The 15,862-nt window shown below is 44.1% G+C and overlaps 1 protein-coding gene across 1 annotated transcript in view; it reads right to left on the bottom strand.

Moving 5' to 3' along the window:
* LOC311137948 (nck-associated protein 5-like) overlaps positions 1-15,862 on the bottom strand; it is a gene marked incomplete at both ends in the record, with an annotated part of 70,364 nt that overhangs the window by 29,780 nt on the left and 24,722 nt on the right. Inside the window, 3 exons of the mRNA XM_084172574.1 lie at positions 5,136-5,255; positions 5,464-5,502; positions 5,708-5,776. Of these exons, the coding sequence (XP_084028700.1) occupies positions 5,136-5,255; positions 5,464-5,502; positions 5,708-5,776 (228 nt within the window). The remainder of the gene's footprint in view (positions 1-5,135; positions 5,256-5,463; positions 5,503-5,707; positions 5,777-15,862) is intronic.

Genomic DNA, 15,862 nt, shown 5'->3' with positions numbered 1-15,862 from the left:
GGGATGTGAGGGTTTATGTCTCCTCCTGCTCGGTGTGTGCCCAGTGTAAGGCGCCTAGACATTTGCCCAGGGGTAAGCTACATCCCCTGCCCGTTCCGCAACGACCATGGTCACACCTATCGGTGGATTTCGTAACCGACCTTCCCCCCTCCCAGGGGAATACCACCATTTTGGTCGTTGTGGATCGGTTTTCCAAGGCCTGTCGTCTCCTTCCCATGCCGGGTCTCCCTACTGCCCTACAAACCGCTGAGGTCCTATTCACCCATGTTTTCCGGCACTATGGGGTCCCCGAGGATATTGTGTCTGACCGGGGTCCCCAGTTCACTTCCAGAGTTTGGGGAGCGTTCATGGAACGGTTGGGGGTCTCGGTAAGCCTTACCTCGGGGTACCACCCAGAGAGTAATGGGCAGGTGGAACGTGTCAACCAGGATGTGGGTAGGTTTTTGAGGTCCTATTGCCGGGACCGGCCGGAGGAGTGGTCGAGGTTCATCCCCTGGGCAGAGATGGCCCAGAACTCTCTCCGCCACTCCTCCACCAACTTAACACCTTTCCAGTGTGTTTTAGGTTATCAGCCGGTCCTGGCACCGTGGCACGAGAGCCAGATCGAGGCCCCTGCGGTGGACGAGTGGATTCGGCGCTCGGAGGAGACGTGGGACGCTGCCCATGTCCATCTGCAGCGTGCCATACGTCAACAAAAGGCGAGCGCCGATCGCCACCGCAGCGAGGGGCCGGTGTACACACCGGGAGATCGAGTCTGGCTCTCGACTCGAAACCTGCCCCTCCGCCTGCCCTGCCGGAAGCTGGGTCGGCGGTTTGTGGGGCCCTTCAAAGTCCTGAGAAGATTGAACGAGGTGTGTTACAGGTTACAACTGCCAATTGAGTATAAAAATATTAACCCCTCGTTCCATGTGTCTCTTCTCAGGCCGGTGGTAGCTGGCCCACTCCAAGAAGATGAGATAGGAGAGACCCCTCCGCCCCCTTTGGACATCGAGGGGGCCCCGGCGTACAGGGTCCGGACCATCCTGGACTCGAGGCGCCGGAGGAGTGGTCTCCAGTATCTCGTGGAGTGGGAGGGGTACGGTCCGGAGGAACGGTGCTGGGTGCCCAGGGGGGACATACTTGATCCATCCCTCCTGACTGAGTTTCACCATGGGCATCCCACGCGCCCGGGTCCGCGTCCTCCTGGCCGTCCCCGAGGCTGGGGTCGGCGCGCGGCTGGGGCCGCGCGTCAAGGGGGGGGGTACTGTCACGGTTTCGGCCGAGGCTGCTCCTCCTCCTTGTTCGGGCAGGCTTCGGCGTTCGCCGTCCCCGGAGTATTAGCTGCCACCGCTCTATGTTTCTGTGTTTGATTGCTTTTGTCTGTCTGTCACACCTGTGTCTGTTTGAGTGTTGATTATGTGTCTTATAAGTTCCTTGTTTTGCTCTATGGTAATTGTGTGTTGTTATTTTTCCGTTGCCTCTTGTATTTTTGATACGTGTTTGTTTTCCGTATCATTTTTCTATGTTTAGTGTTTTACGCGTGTGCGTAATTTTCCCTCGCCTCTTCGTGTTATTCGAGGTCGGGGTGTACACTATTGCTTTTGAGACTATTAAAAGTCTTGTTGGACTAAACCTCTGCTTCCTGCGCTTGACTCCTCCACCACATCCACGACGGTTTTATGACAGTTACATTTAAAATGGATTAAATTGAGATGTTGTGTCACTGGCCTACACACAATACCTCATAATGTCAAATTGGAATTATGTTTTTAGAAATGTTTACAAGTTCATTAAAAATGAAAAGCTGAAATGTCTGACGTCAATAAGTATTCAACCCCTTTGTTATGGCAAGCCTAAATAGGTTCAGGAGTAAATATCTGCTTTATTAACAAGTTGCATAATAAAGTTGCAAGGACTCACTCTGTGTGCAATAATAGTTTTTAACATGATTTTTGAATGACTACCTCATACATTTATCTGTAAGGTCCCTCATTCGAGCAGTGCATTTCAAACAAAGATTCAACCACAAAGACCAGGGAGGTTTTCCAATGCCTCGCAAAGAAGGGCACCTATTGGTAGATGGGTAAAAAAAAAGAAAAGGAAGCAGACATTGAATATCCCTTTGAGCATGGTGAAGTTATTAAGTACACTTTGGGATGGTGTATCTGTCACGATCGTTGGTAAGAGAGGAGGACCAAGGCGCAGCGTTGCAGGCAAACATACTCTTTATTTAGCGATAAACGACAAAATAAACAAAACGATAACGTGACAGTTCACGGTCTAACACAAACCAACTCGAAACAAGATCCCACAACTACTGTGGGAAAACAGCCTGTATAAATGTGGTTCCCAATCAGAGACAACCAGCCACAGCTGACACTCGTTGCCTCTGATTGAGAACCACACTGGCCAACATAGAAATGAACCAACTAGAACTACAACACAAATCTACACACCCTGGCTCAACATAACAGTGTCCCCAGAGCCAGGGCGTGACAGTACCCCCCCCTAAAGGCGCGGACTCCGACCGCGTCAACCAAACACCACAGGGGAGGGACCGGGTGGGCACTCCGCCTAGGCGGCGGATCCGGCTCCGGGCCTGATCCCCGCTCCCTCTCCAACCCCCCAAAGTACCCCTGATCCGGTCTGGCCCCGCTGGCCGGAGCTGGACTGCACACTAGTGGAGCGGATTGCTCTAGCTCCGGTGCGAAGCATCTGACCGGTGCCGGACCAGGCACCGGTGGAACAGGCACGGGACGTGCCGGACTGACGACGCACACCACTGGCTTGGTGTGGGGAGCAGGAGCGGACCGGACCGGGCTGGCGACGCGCACCATTGGCTTGGTGTGGGGAACAGGCACGGGCCGTGCCGGACTGACGACGCACACCACTGGCTTGGTGTGGGGAACAGGCACGGGCCGTGCCGGACTGACGACGCACACCACTGGCTTGGTGTGGGGAGCAGGAGCGGACCGGACCGGGCTGGCGACGCGCACCATTGGCTTGGTGTGGGGAGCAGGAGCGGACCGGACCGGGCTGGCGACGCACACCACTGGCTCGATGCGAGGAACAGGAACAGGCCGGACCGTACTGGGGACACACACCACTGGCCCTATGCAGGGATCAGGAACGGGCCGGACCGGACTGGTAACACACCCCAGTACCTCTCGCCGTGCCTCTACACCTTCCTTCCCCTCTTCGACCAGTGGCCCCCGTAACCTGGCGGCCTCCTCTGCCAACCCGCTGGGCTGCTCTGTCGCGGTCTCCTGCTGCCCCGTCGTCCACGGCGTTAGCCCCCCCCTAAAAATGTTATGGGCTTCACTCCTACCCGTGGACCAGGTCTCCATACTTTTTGCCAGCCTTTCACCCTTCTGCTTCCACGTCAAGCCCCTCTCTTCCTCACATGGCTTGACCCAGTCGAGGAGGCGAAGGAGATCCGCTAGAGATCTCTCAGGCGATGGCTCCTGGACTTGCTGCTTGGTCCAGTCTTGGTGGGATCTTCTGTCACGATCGTTGGTAAGAGAGGAGGACCAAGGCGCAGCGTTGCAGGCAAACATACTCTTTATTTAGCGATAAACGACAAAATAAACAAAACGATAACGTGACAGTTCACGGTCTAACACAAACCAACTCGAAACAAGATCCCACAACTACTGTGGGAAAACAGCCTGTATAAATGTGGTTCCCAATCAGAGACAACCAGCCACAGCTGACACTCGTTGCCTCTGATTGAGAACCACACTGGCCAACATAGAAATGAACCAACTAGAACTACAACACAAATCTACACACCCTGGCTCAACATAACAGTGTCCCCAGAGCCAGGGCGTGACAGTATCAATACACCCAGTCACTACAAAGATACAGGCATCCTTCCTAACTCAGTTGCTGGAGAGGGAAAAAAAACGCTCAGGGATTTCACCATGAAGCCAATGGTTTAATGGCTGTGATAGGAGAAAACTGAGGATGGTTCAACAAAATTGTAGTTACTACACAATACTAACCTAAATGGCAGAGTGAAAAGAAGGAAGCCTGTACAGAATACAAATATTCCAAAAACATGCATCCTGTTTGCAATAAGGCACTAAAGTACAACTGCAAAAATGTGGCAAAGAAATGAACTTTATGTCCTGAATACAAAGCGTCATGTTTGCTGCAAATCCAACACAACTCATCACATTTTCAAGCATTGTGGTTGCCGCATCACATTTTGGTTATGCTTGTCAACGGCAAGGGAGTTTTTTTAGGATAAAAGAAACGTAATAGAGCTAAGCACAGGCAAAATCATAGAGGAAAACCTGGTTCATTCTGCTTTCCATAGACACTGGGAGAAAAATGAACCTTTCAGCAGGACAATAACCTAAAACACAAGGCCAAATAAACACTGGAGTTACTTAACAAGATGACATTGAATGTTCCTGAGTGACCTAGTTACAGTTTTGACTTAAATCGGCTTGGATATCTATGGCAAGACTTGAAAATGGCTGTCTGGCAATGATCAACAGCCACTTATGTAAATTAGATATTTCTGTATTTCACTTTCAATAAATTAGCAAACATTTCTAAAAACATGTTTTCACTTTGTCATTATGGGATATTGTGTGTAGATGGGTAAAATAATAATATTTAACCCATTTTGAATTCAGGCTGTAACAACAAAATGTGGAATAAGTCAAGGGGTATGAATAATTTCTGAAGGCACTGTAATTTCCACCAAAATGTTACACTTGATTTTGCCTAACAAAAAATGTATCAACTCATACAAAAATGTCCATTAATTATAATCGAAATTTCCTGTTGCTACAGGATAATTTTCCTGCTCTAAGAAACGGGTCAAATTAAGATAGTACATCTGTATGCACCGCGTACGAGCACACACACACACACACACACACACACACACACACACACACACACACACACATAGTTCTGAGAGCCAACGGATAGACTTAAATCCCTTCTTTGGTCACACATTCAACAACTGTCTGTCAGTACTCATGACTAATTCTCATCTTTATCAAGTGCTTTCTCCTGTCACATTCAATCTAGTTTTGCAAAAAAACTACTGAAAATAAAATGAAAAGCAACTTGTTCATTTATGCATGATTTCCAACTTACTGCTGAGAAAATAAATGTCACACACACACGTTCTGTACCTGTTTCAGAGGGCTATCCTGGGGGTGTAGTTTCTGGGCAAAGAGCTCAGTCAGGGTTCTGTTCTGTCTCTCCAGGTCAAACACACGCATCTTCAACTTAATACACTCCTCCCGCAGGTCCTAGGACAAAACACAAATAAAAAAAACTTCTCAATGACACACACACACACACCCACACACACACCCACACACCCACACACACACACACACACACACACACACACACACACACACACACACACACACACACACACCTTGTGTAAAGAACTGCTCCTTAACTTGTTAGACTGTTGAGTCTGAACATCATTGATTTGTCTTGATGTCTTACCTTTTGACTCAGAAGTGCCTGTACCACGTGGTTGGCAACCTGAATTAAATATAATAAAAAGTTACATCTTTGCTACAGTCTGTGGTCACAAATTGAGACTGATTTTAGAGTCTTAAGAGTGGACAGTAATCATTGCAGGGTATAAAAGCTGAGACACCTTATGTAGTGGGTACAGTGACAGACAGAATACAGTGTCAGGATGACCTTCTCTGAATGTATACTGTAGCTCTATATGAAAACTCACCTCATCCAGACACCTTTCATAGGCCTCTCTCTGGCTCTCATTCGCAAGGGCCAGGGCTGAATTCTCAGCCTACAAAGGAGAGAGAAAGGAGAGAAGAGATAGACACCGATTACATACGTCTATCAAAAGCATTAATTTGACAACAAAGATCAACCTCAGGAAATTCATCCCCACCTCTGTCTCATATGATCATAGTGCATTTCAAATGTCTACACCTAGAATGAAAAAATCCCTTGATTTCACAATCCTTCCCAACAATATGTTCTGTTTAATTTCATGTAGAATTTAACAGTGTGAAAAAATTGAAGAAAGAGCAAATGATGAGGCAGATCTCCAAAAGGGGTTTGATAAAAAAAATTGCTCCTTGCTCTAATAGGTGCAGACGGAGTCAAAGAGAATCCGACCACCGTCTCATTCGCCATGATCAAAAGCGGGAATGTGTCACCCCGGCAGAGATGAAATCGAAGGGATGATAGGGGACAGACTGAGTGATGGGGAAAGAAGAAACTAAGTAGAAAGAGAAAAAAGTGGAAAGAGAGGGAAGCATTCTGAAAGATTGGAAGAATGAGAGGGAAACAGAGATAAGATGGAGAGGGTTAGTAGTTAGATTTATTTTATTTTCTTAGGATCTCTTTTAGTACTCATTTGCACTAACCTAAGAGTTAAGTAGTGGAAGAAATAAGGGGAAAGAAAAGAAAGAACAGGCTGATTGGAATAAAAAGAGAGAGAGAAAAAAAGTGAGAAAGAAGAAAAAAATGCATCCACGGAAACAGAGGCACTTAAGCCACCAGTGGCTGCACATCAAAACAACCCTCACATGTTTAATGCTCCCTCTGCGGTGGGTCACAGAAGCTGTGACGGGCCCAAGTGTTCAATGATCAGGGAACGGTGAAGGGAAAAGGAGGACAAGAGACCAAATCATTTCCCCGCACTACAGATTCCCATCTCAACCGAGCAGAGAAAACAGAGTTTTCGATCTGATTGTCTATGAGGTTTCGAAGCAGAACAGGAATCAGAAGCTAGCTAGTCAAAAATCACTGCATTCTCAAGTAAGGGAGTGCGTGCGTGTGCGTGCGTGCGAGAGAGAGAGTGTGTGGGCAAGCCAGTTCAGTTCAGTTCAAACCAGATCAATGGCAAGATAATTTCTTAAATAGATAAACATATACACATTGGTCAATGTACAATGTTATGGAGATTTGGTTCGGCCTCTGATTTGAGCGTTCATCACCTTTAAAGCAAGGCTTGGTGGATCCCTCAGTGAGCAGAACAAGATGATCACAATCAATATAATTACAGAAATACAACCCAAAGACACTGCAGCAAGAGGAAGAGAAGCAGTAGAAATTACAGCCTGATTCACACATCAATACACTGCTGTGCTAAGGGTGAAGGTGTATTCAAATAGGGACAGGGAGAAAGTTTCATCTTCGTAGTGTGTGTGTGTAGGGAATTTTTCTGTGTGTGTGTGTGTGTGTGTGTGTGTGTGTGTACAGTAGGGAGAAAAGTATTTGATCCCCTGCTGATTTTGTACGTTTGCCCACTGGCAAAGAAATGATCAGTCTATCATTTTAATGGTACGTTTATTTGAACAGTGATAGACAGAATAACAACAACAAAATCCAGAAAAACGCATGTCAAAAATGTTATAAATTGATTTGCATTTTAATGAGGGAAATAAGTATTTGACCCCCTCTCAATCAGAAAGATTTCTGGCTCCCAGGTGTCTTTTATACAGGTAACGAGCTGAGATTAGGAGCACACTCTTAAAGGGAGTGCTCCTAATCTCAGTTTGTTACCTGTATAAAAGACACCTGTCCACAGAAGCAATCAATCAATCAGATTCCAAACTCTCCACCATGGCCAAGACCAAAGAGCACTCCAAGGATGTCAGGGACAAGATTGTAGACCTACACAAGGCTGGAATGGGCTACAAGACCATCGCCAAGCAGCTTGGTGAGAAGGTTACAACAGTTGGTGTGATTATTCACAAATGGAAGAAACACAAAATAACTGTCAATCTCCCTCGGCCTGGGGCTCCATGCAAGATCTCACCTCGTGGAGTTGCAATGATCATGAGAACGGTGAGGAATCAGCCCAGAACTACACGGGAGGATCTTGTCAATGATCTCAAGGCAGCTGGGACCATAGTTACCAAGAAAACAATTGGTAACACACTACGCCGTGAAGGACTGAAATCCTGCAGCGCCCGCAAGGTCCCCCTGCTCAAGAAAGCACATATACAGGGCCGTCTGAAGTTTGCCAATGAACATCTGAATGATTCAGAGGAGAACTTGGTGAAGGTGTTGTGGTCAGATGAGACCAAAATCGAGCTCTTTGGCATCAACTCAACTCGCTGTGTTTGGAGGAGGAGGAATGCTGCCTATGACCCCAAGAACACCATCCCCACCGTCAAACATGGAGGTGGAAACATTATGCTTTGGGGGTGTTTTTCTGCTAAGGGGACAGGACAACTTCACCGCATCAAAGGGATGATGGACGGGGCCATGCACCGTCAAATCTTGGGTGAGAACCTCCTTCCCTCAGCCAGGGCATTCAAAATGGGTCGTGGATGGGTATTCCAGCATGACAATGATCCAAAACACACGGCCAAGGCAACAAAGGAGTGGCTCAAGAAGAAGCACATTAAGGTCCTGGAGTGGCCTAGCCAGTCTCCAGACCTTAATCCCATAGAAAATCTGTGGAGGGAGCTGAAGGTTCGAGTTGCCAAACGTCAGCCTCGAAACATTAATGACTTGGAGAAGATCTGCAAAGAGGAGTGGAACAAAATCCCTCCTGAGATGTGTGCAAACCTGGTGGCCAACTACAAGAAACGTCTGACCTCTGTGATTGCCAACAAGGGTTTTGCCACCAAGTACTAAGTCATGTTTTGCAGAGGGGTCAAATACTTATTTCCCACATTCAAATGCTAATAAATGTATAACATTTTTGACATGCGTTTTTCTGGATTTTTTTGTTGTTATTCTGTCTCTCACTGTTCAAATAAACCTACCATTAAAATTATATAGACTGACCATGTCTTTGTCAGTGGGCAAACGTACAAAATCAGCAGGGGATCAAATACTTTTTTCCCCTCACTGTGAATATATATATATATATATATATATTGATATACATACATACATACATACATACATACATACACACACACAGTTGAAGTCGGAAGTTAACATACACTTAGGTTGGAGTCATTAAAACTTGTTTTTCAACCACTCCACAAATTTTTTGGCAAGTCGGTTAGGACATCTACTTTGTGCATGACACAAGTACGTTTTCCAACAATTGTTTATAGACAGATTATTTCACTTATAATTCACTGTATCACAATTCCAGTGGGTCAGAAGTTTACATACACTAAGTTGACTGTGCCTTTAAACAGCTTGGAAAATTCCAGAAAATGATATCATGGCTTTAGAAGCTTCTGATAGGCTAATGGACATCATTTGAGTCAATTTGAGGTGTACCTGTGGATGTATTTCAAGGCCTACCTTCAAACTCAGTGCCTCTTTGCTTGACATCATGGGAAAATCAAAAGAAAATCAGCCAATACCTCGAAAATAATTGTAGACCTCCACAAGTCTGGTTCATTCTTGGGAGCAATTTCCAAATGCCTGAAGGTACCACGTTCATCTGTACAAACAATAGTACGCAAGTATGAACACCATGGGACAACGCAGCCATCATACCGCTCAGGAAGGAGACGCGTTCGGTCTCCTACAGATGAACGTACTTTGGTGCAAAAAGTGAAAATCAATCCCAGAACAACAGCAAAGGACCTTGTGAAAATGCTGGAGGAAACAGATACAAAAGTATCTATATCCACAGTAAAACGAGTCCTATATTGACATAACCTGAAAGGCCGCTCAGCAAGGAAGACACTGCTCCAAAACCGCCATAAAAAGCCAGACTACGGTTTGCAACTGCACATGGGGACAAAGATCGTACTTTTTGGAGAAATGTCCTCTGGTCTGATGAAATAAAAATAGAACTGTTTGGCCATAATGACCATCGCTATGTTTGGAGTCCCTTGCAAGCCGAAGAACATCATCCCAACCGTGAAGCACAGGGGTGGCAGCATCATGCTGTGGGGGTTCTTTGCTGCAGGAGGGACTGGTGCACTTCACAAAATAGATTGCATCATGAGGAAAGAAAATTACGTGGATATATTGAAGCAACATCAAGACATCAGTCAGGAAGTTAAAGCTTGGTCGCAAATGGGTCTTCCAAATGGACAATGACCCCAAGCATACAGTGGCTTGCGAAAGTATTCACCCCCCTTGGCATTTTTCCTATTTTGTTGCCTTACAACCTGGAATTAAAATGGATTTTTTGGGTGTTTGTATCATTTGATTTACACAACATGCCTACCACTTTGAAGATGCAAAATATATTTTTTTGCGAAACAAACAAGAAATAAGATAAAAAACAGAAAACTTGACTCTTTGCATAAACTTAATGTAATTGTCAATAAAAGACTTTGACACTTATGGAATGCTTGTAATTATACTTCAGTATACTATAGTAACATCTGACAAAAATATCTCATAACACTGAAGCAGCGAACTTTGTGAAGACCAATACTTGTGTCATTCTCAAAACCTTTGACCACGACTGTACAGCAATCTTTAAATCCAATAAGATTGAGGTCTCTTCTTTGACTAGGTCATTCCAAGACATTTAAATGTTTCCCCTTAAACCACTTGAGTGTTGCTTTAGCAGTATGCTTAGGGTCATTGTCCTGCTGGAAGGTGAACCTCCGTCCCAGTCTCAAATCTCTGGAAGACTGAAACAGGTTTCCCTCAAGAATTTCCTTGTATTTAGCGCCATCCATCATTCCATCAATTCTGACCAGTTTCCCAGTCCCTGCCGATGTAAAACATCCCCACAGCATGATGCTGCCACCACCATGCTTCACTATAGGGATGGTGTTCTCGGGGTGATGAAAGGTGTTGGGTTTGCGCCAGACATAGCGTTTTCCTTGATGGCCAAAAAGCTCAATTTTAGTCTCATCTGACCAGAGTACCTTCTTCCATATGTTTGGGGAGTCTCCCACATGGCTTTTGGCGAACACCAAACGTGTTTGCTTATTTTTTTCTTTAAGCAATGGATTTTTTCTTGACACTCTTCCGTAAAGCCCAGCTGTTTCAGATATTTTTTTATAACCCAACCCTGATCTGTACTTCTCCACAACTTTGTCCCTGACCTGTTTGGAGAGCTCCTTGGTCTTCATGGTGCCGCTTGCTTGGTGGTGCCCCTTGCTTAGTGGTGTTGCAGACTCTGGGGCCTTTTAGAACAGGTGTGTATATACTGAGATCATGTGACAGATCATGTGACACTTAAATAAACTCCACCTGTGTGCAATTTAAGTAATTATGTGACTTCTGAAGGTAATTGGTTGCACCAGGTCTTATTTAGGGGCTTCATAGCAAAGGGGGTGAATACAACCAGTTTCATTTAAGGACCAAAGGATTGACAGCCGTCCCATATAGATATAGCAAAATAGTTGGGAAGAGATTTTTGACGTACCGATCCCATGGCATAGTGTTTATGAACTGATACGCAAAACGACACCGGATTCAAAACTTAGAATCTTTCAATTTAAATTATTATATAAAATTCTTGCTACCAATAGAATGTTATTTATATGGGGGAAACAATCTTCCCAGCGAAGAGACAGAATCATTAGATCATTTATTTTGGTACTGTCCATTTGTAGCTTGTTTTTGGACACAGGTCCAGGAATAGCTAAAGGATTGCAATATTTACCTTGAGCTAACCTTGCAGATAGCATTACTGGGTGATCTGAAAAGTCATAGTCAATCGATCAATAATATAATAATACTTTTAGAAAAAATGTTTATTTTTAATTTACAATCTGTAGAAACAATGAGAATAGAAAGGTTCAGAACTTTTGTAAAACATCACAGTACAGTTGAAAAATATATGGCAAATAGAAATCCTATATGGATGGTGTTAAGAGATAGATGGGTGGTATTGAATGGAGTTGAAGGATGGGACTAATAACAACTAACAACAACTAATAACAAGATAACTAATAATGTAAGCATACTGTGTCCATAATAAGTATATAGGTTGTAGGTTGGGAGCTTTTGTGAAAGAGCACAGTTAGAAAGATATTGCATATAGAAGCAAACCGGATGGACATCATGAAAATGATTGGAGAGGTTGAAAGTAGAAGTAGTTCAGGAGAAAAAACAAACAAAATAGAATTATTGTAAAATTGACTTTGTCCATAAAATGTATATAGTAAGTATAAGCTGGAAGTAGAGGCCTAAGCATTGTTGTTCACTAGTTTACTCCAATTAGGGAAAGGGTGGTGGGGTTGGAAAGTAATAAAGGGTAATATATTTTTTTTTTAAAGGATATGTATGTATGTATGTATGTATGTATGTATGTATGTATGTATGTATGTATGTATGTATGTATGTATGTATGTATGTATGTATGTATGTATGTATATATATACAGTGGGGAAAAAAAGTATTTAGTCAGCCACCAATTGTGCAAGTTCTCCCACTTAAAAAGATGAGAGAGGCCTGTAATTTTCATCATAGGTACACGTCAACTATGACAGACAAATTGTGAAAAAATCCAGAAAATCACATTGTAGGGTTTTTAATGAATTTATTTGCAAATTATGGTGGAAAATAAGTATTTGGTCACCTACAAACAAGCAAGATTTCTGGCTCTCACAGACCTGTAACTTCTTCTTTAAGAGGCTCCTCTGTCCTCCACTCGTTACCTGTATTAATGGCACCTGTTTGAACTTGTTATCAGTATAAAAGACACCTGTCCACAACCTCAAACAGTCACACTCCAAACTCCACTATGGCCAAGACCAAAGAGCTGTCAAAGGACACCAGAAACAAAATTGTAGACCTGCACCAGGCTGGGAAGACTGAATCTGCAATAGGTAAGCAGCTTGGTTTGAAGAAATCAACTGTGGGAGCAATTATTAGGAAATGGAAGACATACAAGACCACTGATAATCTCCCTCGATCTGGGGCTCCACGCAAGATCTCACCCCGTGGGGTCAAAATGATCACAAGAACGGTGAGCAAAAATCCCAGAACCACACGGGGGGACCTAGTGAATGACCTGCAGAGAGCTGGGACCAAAGTAACAAAGCCTACCATCAGTAACACACTACGCCGCCAGGGACTCAAATCCTGCAGTGCCAGACGTGTCCCCCTGCTTAAGCCAGTACATGTCCAGGCCCGTCTGAAGTTTGCTAGAGTGCATTTGGATGATCCAGAAGAGGATTGGGAGAATGTCATATGGTCAGATGAAACCAAAATCTAACTTTTTGGTAAAAACTCAACTCGTCGTGTTTGGAGGACAAATAATGCTGAGTTGCATCCAAAGAACACCATACCTACTGTGAAGCATGGGGGTGGAAACATCATGCTTTGGGGCTGTTTTTCTGCAAAGGGACCAGGACGACTGATCCGTGTAAAGCAAAGAATGAATGGGGCCATGTATCATGAGATTTTGAGTGAAAACCTCCTTCCATCAGCAAGGGCATTGAAGATGAAACGTGGCTGGGTCTTTCAGCATGACAATGATCCCAAACACACTGCCCGGGCAACGAAGGAGTGGCTTCGTAATAAGCATTTCAAGCTCCTGGAGTGGCCTAGCCAGTCTCCAGATCTCAACCCCATAGAAAATCTTTGGAGGGAGTTGAAAGTCCGTGTTGCCCAGCGACAGCCCCAAAACATCACTGCTCTAGAGGAGATCTGCATGGAGGAATGGGCCAAAATACCAGCAACAGTGTGTGAAAACCTTGTGAAGACTTACAGAAAACGTTTGACCTGTGTCATTGCCAACAAAGGGTATATAACAAAGTATTGAGAAACTTTTGTTATTGACCAAATACTTATTTTCCACCAAAATTTGCAAATAAATTCATTACAAATCCTACAATGTGATTTTCTGGATTTTTTTTTCTCATTTTGTCTGTCATAGTTGACGTATACCTATGATGAAAATTACAGGCCTCTCTCATCTTTTTAAGTGGGAGAACTTGCACAATTGGTGGCTGACTAAATACTTTCTTCCGCCACTGTATATATACAGTGAGGGAAAAAAGTATTTGATCCCCTGCTAATTTTGTACGTTTGCCCACTGACAAAGAAATGATCAGTCTATAATTTTAATGGTAGGTTTATTTGAACAGTGAGAGACAGAATAACAACAAAAAAATCCAGAAAAACGCATGTCAAAAATGTTATAAATTGATTTGCATTTTAATGAGGGAAATAAGTGTTTGACCCCCTCTCAATCAGAAAGATTTCTGGCTCCCAGGTGTCTTTTATACAGGTAACGAGCTGAGATTAGGAGCACACTCTTAAAGGGAGTGATCCTAATCTCAGCTTTTTACCTGTATAAAAGACACCTGTCCACAGAAGCAATCAATCAATCAAATTCCAAACTCTCCACCATTGCCAAGACCAAAGAGCTCTCCAAGGATGTCAGGGACAAGATTGTAGACCTACATAAGGCTGGAATGGGCTACAAGACCATCGCCAAGCATCTTGGTGAGAAGGTGACAACAGTTGGTGCGATTATTCGTAAATGGAAGAAACACAAAATAACTGTCAATCTCCCTCGGCCTGGGGCTTCATGCAAGATCTCACCTAGTGGAGTTGAGAAAGGTGAGGAATCAGCCCAGAACTACACGGGAGGATCTTGTCAATGATCTCAAGGCAGCTGAGACCATAGTCACCAAGAAAACAATTGGTAACACACTAAGCCGTGAAGGACTGAAATCCTGCAGCGCCCGCAAGGTCCCCCTGCTCAAGAAAGCACATATACAGGCCCGTCTGAAGTTTGCCAATGAACATCTGAATGATTCAGAGGAGTACTGGGTGAAAGTGTTGTGGTCAGATGAGACCAAAATCGAGCTCTTTGGCATCCACTCAACTCACCGTGTTTGGAGGAGGAGGAATGCTGCCTATGACCCCAAGAACACCATCCCCACCGTCAAACATGGAGGTGGAAACATTATGCTTTGGGGGTGTTTTTCTGCTAAGGGGACAGGATAACTTCACCGCATCAAAGGGACGATGGACGGGGCCATGTACCGTCAAATCTTGGGTGAGAACCCCTCAGCCAGGGCATTGAAAATGGGTCGTGGATGGGTATTCCAGCATGACAATGACCCAAAACACACGGCCAAGGCAACAAAGGAATGGCTCAAGAAGAAGCACATTAAGGTCCTGGAGTGGCCTAGCCAGTCTCCAGACCTTAATCCCATAGAAAATCTGTGGAGGGAGCTGAAGGTTCGAGTTGCCAAACGTCAGCCTCGAAACCTTAATGACTTGGAGAAGATCTGCAAAGAGGAGTGGAACAAAATCCTTCCTGAGATGTGTGCAAACCTGGTGGCCAACTACAAGAAACGTCTGACCTCTGTGATTGCCACCAAGGGTTTTGCCACCAAGTACTAAGTCATGTTTTGCAGAGGGGTCAAATACTTATTTCCCTCATTAAAATGCAAATCTATTTATAACATTTTTTACATGCGTTTTTCTTTTTTTCTTTTGTTGTTATTCTGTCTCTCACTGTTCAAATAAACCTACCATTAAAATTATAGACTGATCATGTCTCTGTCAGTGGGCAAACATACAAAATCAGCAGGGGATCAAATACTTTTTTCCCTCACTGTATATATATATATATATATATATATATATATATATATATATATATACAGTGGGGAGAACAAGTATTTGATACACTGCCGATTTTGCAGGTTTTCCTACTTACAAAGCATGTAGAGGTCTGTAATTTTTATCATAGGTACACTTCAACTGTGAGAGACGGAATCTAAAACAAAAATCCAGAAAATCACATTGTATGATTTTTAAGTAATTAATTTGCATTTTATTGCATGACATAAGTATTTGATACATCAGAAAAGCAGAACTTAATATTTGGTACAGAAACCTTTGTTTGCAATTACAGAGATCATACGTTTCCTGTAGGTCTTGACCAGGTTTGCACACACTGCAGCAGGGATTTTGGCCCACTCCTCCATACAGACCTTCTCCAGATCCTTCAGGTTTTGGGACTGTCGCTGGGCAATACGGACTTTCAGCTCCCTCCAAAGATTTTCTA

The sequence above is a fragment of the Coregonus lavaretus genome (genome assembly GCF_964263955.1).
Source record: "Coregonus lavaretus genome assembly, chromosome: 12".
Classification (NCBI taxonomy): Eukaryota; Metazoa; Chordata; class Actinopteri; order Salmoniformes; family Salmonidae; genus Coregonus; species Coregonus lavaretus.
This window is presented reverse-complemented; position numbering and strand designations above follow the sequence as displayed.